This window comes from Dipodomys ordii, unplaced genomic scaffold, assembly GCF_000151885.1.
Source record: "Dipodomys ordii isolate 6190 unplaced genomic scaffold, Dord_2.0 Scaffold196, whole genome shotgun sequence".
In the NCBI taxonomy this organism is placed as follows: Eukaryota; Metazoa; Chordata; class Mammalia; order Rodentia; family Heteromyidae; genus Dipodomys; species Dipodomys ordii.
In genome coordinates, this window is record NW_012267412.1 from 1,065,170 (window position 1) to 1,071,932 (window position 6,763).

General features: G+C 40.9%; 1 protein-coding gene across 1 annotated transcript in view; it reads right to left on the bottom strand.

Annotated features, from left to right (window-relative positions):
• Positions 1–286: 286 nt before the first annotated feature.
• The window catches only part of Dgkg (diacylglycerol kinase, gamma 90kDa), a 139,381-nt gene continuing 132,904 nt past the window's right edge, over positions 287–6,763 (bottom strand). The window contains exon 23 of the mRNA XM_013034766.1: positions 287–403. Within this exon, the coding sequence (XP_012890220.1) occupies positions 287–403 (117 nt within the window). The remainder of the gene's footprint in view (positions 404–6,763) is intronic.

Sequence of the window (6,763 nt, forward strand, 5' to 3'; positions counted from 1 at the left end):
AGAAAGGGAGATTTCTCCTTTCATCTGAGAGTCCTTCGAAAGACCTGTGGGAATGTGAAGGTTGCAACATGGGCCAACCACCCTTGTAGACCTTACTTTCATTCAAAATGTTCCATGGGCACTGGCTCTTTAGAGGTGGACACATTTTTGAAATAGGTAGACTGTATGGCATGGTGTACTTTTCTTTCAGAAGAGTGGCTTTGCTTCCACTGGTTAGAGAAGTGTGTGTGTGTGTGTGTGTGTGTGTGTGTGTGTGTAATTAGAGTTTCTTTTTTTTCTCTCTTGGTTAAGCTGGCATTTGACACACCTCTTTTGAACGGCTTTTCCTTCTCAGTGAAAAGAAGCTGCTTTTCTGGGGAGGCCCCATCATCATAGGTGCTTGGTTCTTGTGAGTAATTTTAATCTGAAAGCAAAGAGGCCAAAATGAGTTAGTGGCAATGCAAATTCCAATAGCAGAATGGAGAGTGAGTCCCAGACAAAAAAAAGAAAGCCAGCTTGGGGTTGGAAGGAGCCCCATGCAGAAGGCCAACTGTCCTTGAATGGCTTTGAAATTGGCAATTTGACCCTGACTGGGCCTAGAGTTTGGCACTGCTGGAAGCAAGGGGCGGAAACACTAGAGAGAGACAGGTGTGAGCTTCCCACGTGGTGATCACCTCGCACCTGTCTTATGTCCTTGCTATTCATAGACTATCAGAATGTCACAGCCAGAGGAGACCTGGGAACCTTCAAGTTCTGCCCCTCTGTTGGAAAGATACGAAATAGGAACCCCAGGCTCTATAGGACTTAGATTAACCTAAATTCACACAGGGAGGGGACAAACAGCTGGAGCCAGCCTTCAGGTTCCCAGCCTCAGGTCCTGCCCAGGCACGGAAAAGATGTCAACCAGCTGACTTGGAGGGTTCAGTCTGACCACCATCCAAGCAACATCCAGTGGACAGTCCCCAAGTGAGTCCTTTAGGTGTTTCCTCTTTTCTTAACCTCCAGGAAGACCCTACTGTCTTTGAAAAGCATTTTTTTTTAAAAAAGGTTTTGCCAGGCAACTATAGCTCATGCCTGTAATCCTAGCTACTCAAGAAGCTGAAATCTGTGGATCACAGTTCAAAGCCAGCCCAGGTAGTGTTTGAGATTTTTACCTCCAATTATATACACACACACACACACACAGAGCTGGAAGTGGAGCTGTGGCTGTAGTAAACTGTTAGCCTTCTATGAAAAAGCTGAGGGACAGTTCTCAGGCCCCGAGTTCAAGCCCTAGGACTTGAACAAAGAATAAGAAATTGTTTAAAAAGTATTTTCTTCTGTAAACTTTCAGTCAATTGTAAGTGAAAGACACCGATTCTCATTTTTGCCTTTCTTTCCAACCTTAGCCTTATGACATGGCTTCAAAATGCTTAATCCTTATTTAAATGTGCCCTGGTGACACTGCCACCTCTGTTATCTGTCATCTCCTGTAAGAGTCTGTCAACAACATTTACCAAGAATCATACATGGTCAGAGTGGGCAGATGGTGTAGAAATAGGATGTACTTAGGATACAAAGACCTGGGTGTGGGTCTCCAAAGATTTGAGTGTGGGGCCAAGCATTTCCACTCTTTTTTTTTGGTGCTAGTACTAGGGCTTGAACTCAGGGCCTCCAATTCTACTTGGCTTTCTCACTCAAGGGTGATGCTCTGCTACTGAGCCACAATCCAACTTTTTGATGGTTAATTAGAGATAAGATTCTCATGGATTTTTTCTGGTTTAGAGCCAACATCGTCAGATCTCAGATAAGCTAGGATTACAGGTACAAGCCACCCATATACCCAGTAGGACTTCTGATCTTTTGCTGTGAAACTTTACCAAATTATTTAACCTTCAGAAACAGTGCTTGGTGAATGGTAAAAGGAGAATATTAATGTTTGTCATGTTTTTTTTCCCCACAAAAAATTCATATGATGGGCTATCAGTGAAAGCCAATCTTCTCTATTTGAGAAGAAAGAGGAAAATAGATGTGAAATGAAACAGAATCTAGAAACTCATAGATCTATGAGCCCAGTCTTACAGTTGTTACCATATTATTGGAAATCACAGAACGAATACAGAAAAACAGAGAATACTTGAGAGAGACAACCCATCAACAAGTTGCAGTTAGTGTGGGATAAATCAAGTGGCATTGTAAAGAAGCTGGGTAAAGGAATGAGAAGAGGCTAATGGGAGAAACTGGAAGATTTTAAGATTTGAAGGAATGGAAGGAGAGTATAGACAGAGAGGAGAGGGGCACTGATGAGAGGAGCCACATATAATCAGGTTGAGTAGGGGCTAAAGGATGAGATAGATAGATACTGTGGGGCAGTTTGTTGGTACAGGGCTTTAAAGGGGGGAGATGGCAAGATTGGGATTATTTGAGGTAAGGAAGAACCATGAAAGGTAGCTGGAGAAGGGCCCTGGTGGGCTCATGCCTGGAATCCTAGCTACTTAGGAAGCTGAGATCTGAGGATCGCAGCCCAAAGCCAAACTGAGCAGGAAAGTCCATGAGAGGCTTTTTTTTTTTTCCCTGTTGGTTGTGGGGCTTGAACTCTGGGCCTGGGCTCTGTCCCTGAGCTCTTCAGCTCAAGGCTAGCGTTCTACCACTTGAGTCATAGAGCCACTTTGGACTGTTTCTACTTATGTGGTGCTGAAGAATCGAACCCAGGGCCTCAGGCATGCAAGGCAAGCACTCTACCACTGAGCCACCTTCCCAATCCTCCATGAGACTCTTATCCTCAATAAGTCACCAAAAAGCCAGAAGTGGAGCTATGGCTCAAGTTGTAAAGCACTAATTGAGTGAAAAAGCTAAGAGAGAACACAAAGCACTGAGTTCAAAGCTCAGTACCAGCAAACATAGACAAAAAAGATGAAGAATAACAATGAAAAAGCAAAAAGGGGCTGTGATTACCCTTCATCAAACTGGGAATTGATCCCAAATGAATCTGTACCAACCAAATGATTAAAGTCATCTTTATCTTCCACTGGTTTCCATGAATCTACCATCATTTACTGTCTCTAGTAGGAGTCTTTTAGTCTTGTCATTTCTTCCCAAATTTCTCATTTCTCTGTCTCAAAGGTATCAAAACTGCCTGTTCTACTTCTTGTTTTCATTTTCTTATCAGGAGACATCTCTATAAAATTTCCATTAAATGTTTATGTTTTTCTTTTATTAATATGACTTGTGTCAGCTTAATTCTTGGGCCCACTCAGAAATCCTAAGAAAATAGAGGGAAAAATTTCCTCCTTTATAGGTTGATATAGAAACTAAATATATTACATGAAGAAAATGGGTTTGGAAGAAATTATTCTACAGCTGTTGTCGAGAATGAGCTGGTTTGGGAATATCTGGCTAAGAGGATGAAAGTATAAGGCAGGTTCACATTTATAAGACTTTAGGAAATAGAAAGAAAATAATGGGGGCTGGCTCAGTGGTACAGTGCTTATCTTGTATGTATGAGCTCCTGGGCTCAATTCCTCAGCATCACATAAACAGAAAAGGCTGGAAGTGGCTCTGTAGCTCAAATGGTAGAGCACTAGCCTTGAGCTGAAGAGCTGAGGGGCAGCACCGAGGCCCAGAGTTCAGGCCCCACAACCAACAACAACAAAAAAAAAAAAAAAGAAAGAAAAAAGAAAAGGAAAATAATGGAACTAGAAGACATTGTGCACAACGCGTATAGTCTGGTGATGGATGCTGAATATGAGGATCATATGATCCTCATATTCAGCCTGGAGATTTTGAAGGTGAGCCTGTCTTTCTGTTTTATGGTAGTGGCCAGAGGAACAAAGCAAGAATTCATCAAGTAACATTTTGTGTTGTCTTACTGTAGGTATTATGTTTGCTCCACAAGTCACGGATGTGAGGCATAGCCTGGATACTCCAACTACGCTTATTTGGGGCATGTCATTTAGTATTCACAGAAGGTAATGTAACCAACAGCCGGGGCTTAAGCCTGTAATCCTAGCTACTCAAGAGTCTGAGATTGTCCATGAGGCTCTTTTCTCCAATTAGTAAGCAAAGAGCTCAAGTGGTATAGTACTAGCTTTGAACAGAAAAAGCCAAACGAGAATGTGAGTCCCTGAGTTCAAATCCAGTACTCATACACACAGACACACGCAAAGATGATAGTGATGTGTGGCTCATTCTTTTGGTATCAGTCTTCACTGAGACCTGAGCATTCCTTGAGCCAGTACCGTGTCTGCTGGCAGAATGTGCTGGAAAGAATTTATGAACATAGCTAAGAGGAAAGAGTGTGTGCTGGCACAGGAGAGGGCTCTGTTGGGAGGCCTGCATTTTCTGTACATAGAGCTCCATTACTTTTGGATGACGGAGAACCCTTGTTTCTCCTTTCTCTGTCTCTAGATGAGCTAGATACTTTGTGGTAAGCGCCTCCAAGGCAAAGAAGAAATGAAACTCAAATTCCTCTGAATTTGGTTTCTCAGCAGTTTTGCTAAAAGTCTTAGATAGGGTGGGAATTTGGAACTCCTAGGCAATATGGTATTTTGGGTCATGTTTGTGGACTCTGAATACAAATAACTGAGAGAGGTATGATATCATATCCTCATTTTAAGACAAAGAAGTTTTGGTCTCTTACCCTCAAATTAGGAAAGGCTAGTGGATGAATTAGTTAAGATTCTATTTGAGGCTGAGCTCCAGAGGCTTATGCCTGTAATCCTAGCCACTCGGGAGGCTGAGGATCAAGGTTCATCCAGCCTAGACAGATACATCTGAAAGAGTTATTTACTTATTTATTTTTTTGGGTCCGGTCATGGGGCCTGAACTCAGGGCCTGGGCGCTGTCCCTCAGCTCTTCAGCTCAATGCTAGCGCTCTACCACTTGAGCCACAGCGCCACTTCCGGCTTTTTTCTTTTTGCTTATGTGATGCTGAGGAATTGAACCCAGGGCCTCAGGCATGCAAGGCAATCGCTCTATCACTGAGCCACCTTCCCAGCCCCTGAAAGAGTTATCTTAACTAGCAAGAAGCTAGAAGTTAAACTAGTACAAACTCTTTCTTTCTCTCTCTCTCTCTCCTACACATATACACATACACATACACAAAGAGTTGCTAGGATAAAACACAATGAAATTGTTAGGTTGTGGCATCTCTTTCTATTTTATAAAATGGTAGCTTTTTGACTTTGTCTCTTCTATGGGATAGTTTACCTAAACATTTATTTCCTGATAATATGCAATAATCCAGCAGTAAGATCATGTTTTGAGCTCATTTTGTATGTCATTTCTTTGAAAGCATTTTCCATCTCATTAATGGTAATCAAGATTTTCCTTCATTTTCTTAAGATGCTCAAGCTTATTAAAGATGATTATACATGTTATCTTATAATTAAATAAAGACATTGTCACATCTATATTTAGATTTTATGTTACGTTTATTGTGTTTTTCCATTTTAATACCCTTGATATCTGTTTTTCTCTTCTAAGAATTAGATTTTCAGTAACTCAAGACTATAATCCTAGCTACCAGGAATGTGGAGATTGAGAATCATGGTTTGAGGTCAGCCAGGTCATAAAAGTTCATGACTCTTCAACTTAATCAATGGCTAGATGCAGTGATATATGTCTGTCTTCCCAAACTTGGGGGAAGTATGATATCTGAGAATGGAAGTGCATACCTGACATCCCAGTGACAAAGGGAGGCACTCATAGGAAGATTCCAGTCCAGGCCAGTTCTATCTTGAAAATAACCAACACCAAAAGAGACTGGTAGAAGGGTAGAGAGCCTGTTTACCAAGTCCTGAGTTCACACTCTAGTTTGAACTAAAAGTTCCTCCTCAACATTAGATTTTCCAACAAAATTACATTTCATTTGCTTATTTATTTAATCTTTGTCTAATAATTTCTGGTTTTATTGCTTTTGGACAAAGAGTATGACCTTTATGATTTCTGCTTCTGGATTTCACAAGGAGCTTCTTTATTTTAAACTAGTTTATGACCTATTTTAATCAATCCTCAATGAATTCTTGAAAAAAATATGATACAGCCGATTGTCAGACAGGAAGGGAGGTTTCACCAGAAAACAACACCTGTCAGGACCTTGATCTTGGGTTCTAGCTTCCACAAAAGTGAGAAAATACATTTCTATTGTTTAAAGCACCTGTTTGTGGTATTCGGTTATGGTAGTCCAAGAAGACGAATCTACCTTTACACATGGATTTGTGTACTTCACACCATAAAACCCTTGGATCACATTTTAACAAATATATTGCAAGAGAGTGGAGTGAGGATGGAGGAAGTGTTTGACTATTTTGAAAACCAGTACTTGGAATTAAGTAAATAAGTATTTAAAAACCTTGTCTTTGGATATTGCTGAACTAGGTGGGAAAGAGTTGAATTTCTCCCTGCTCCAAATCTTTTGAATACAGGAGGAGAAAATCAGAGTTTTCAACTCAACTCCATCAAGATGATAAGTACTAGGAATTTTCTCTCTCTTCCCATATTCTAGCAAAGTGGAATTCTATTGCCAGGTTTTGGTGTTGGTACCAGGATTTAAACTCAAGACCTCAAATTTTAGCTTGGCTTTTCCCCTCAATGCTGGCACTCTACTATTAGACCCTCACCTCTAGTTCTGTCTTTATGATAGTTAATTGGAGATAAGAGTCTCTCAGATTTGTCTGCCTGAGCTAACTTCCAATTATGACCTCAGCCTCCCGAGCAACTATTATTATAACAGTGAGCCACCAGAGCCCATCTCTATTACCAGTTTTTGTTTGAGTGCTTCTTCTTCTTCTTCTTCTTCTTCTTC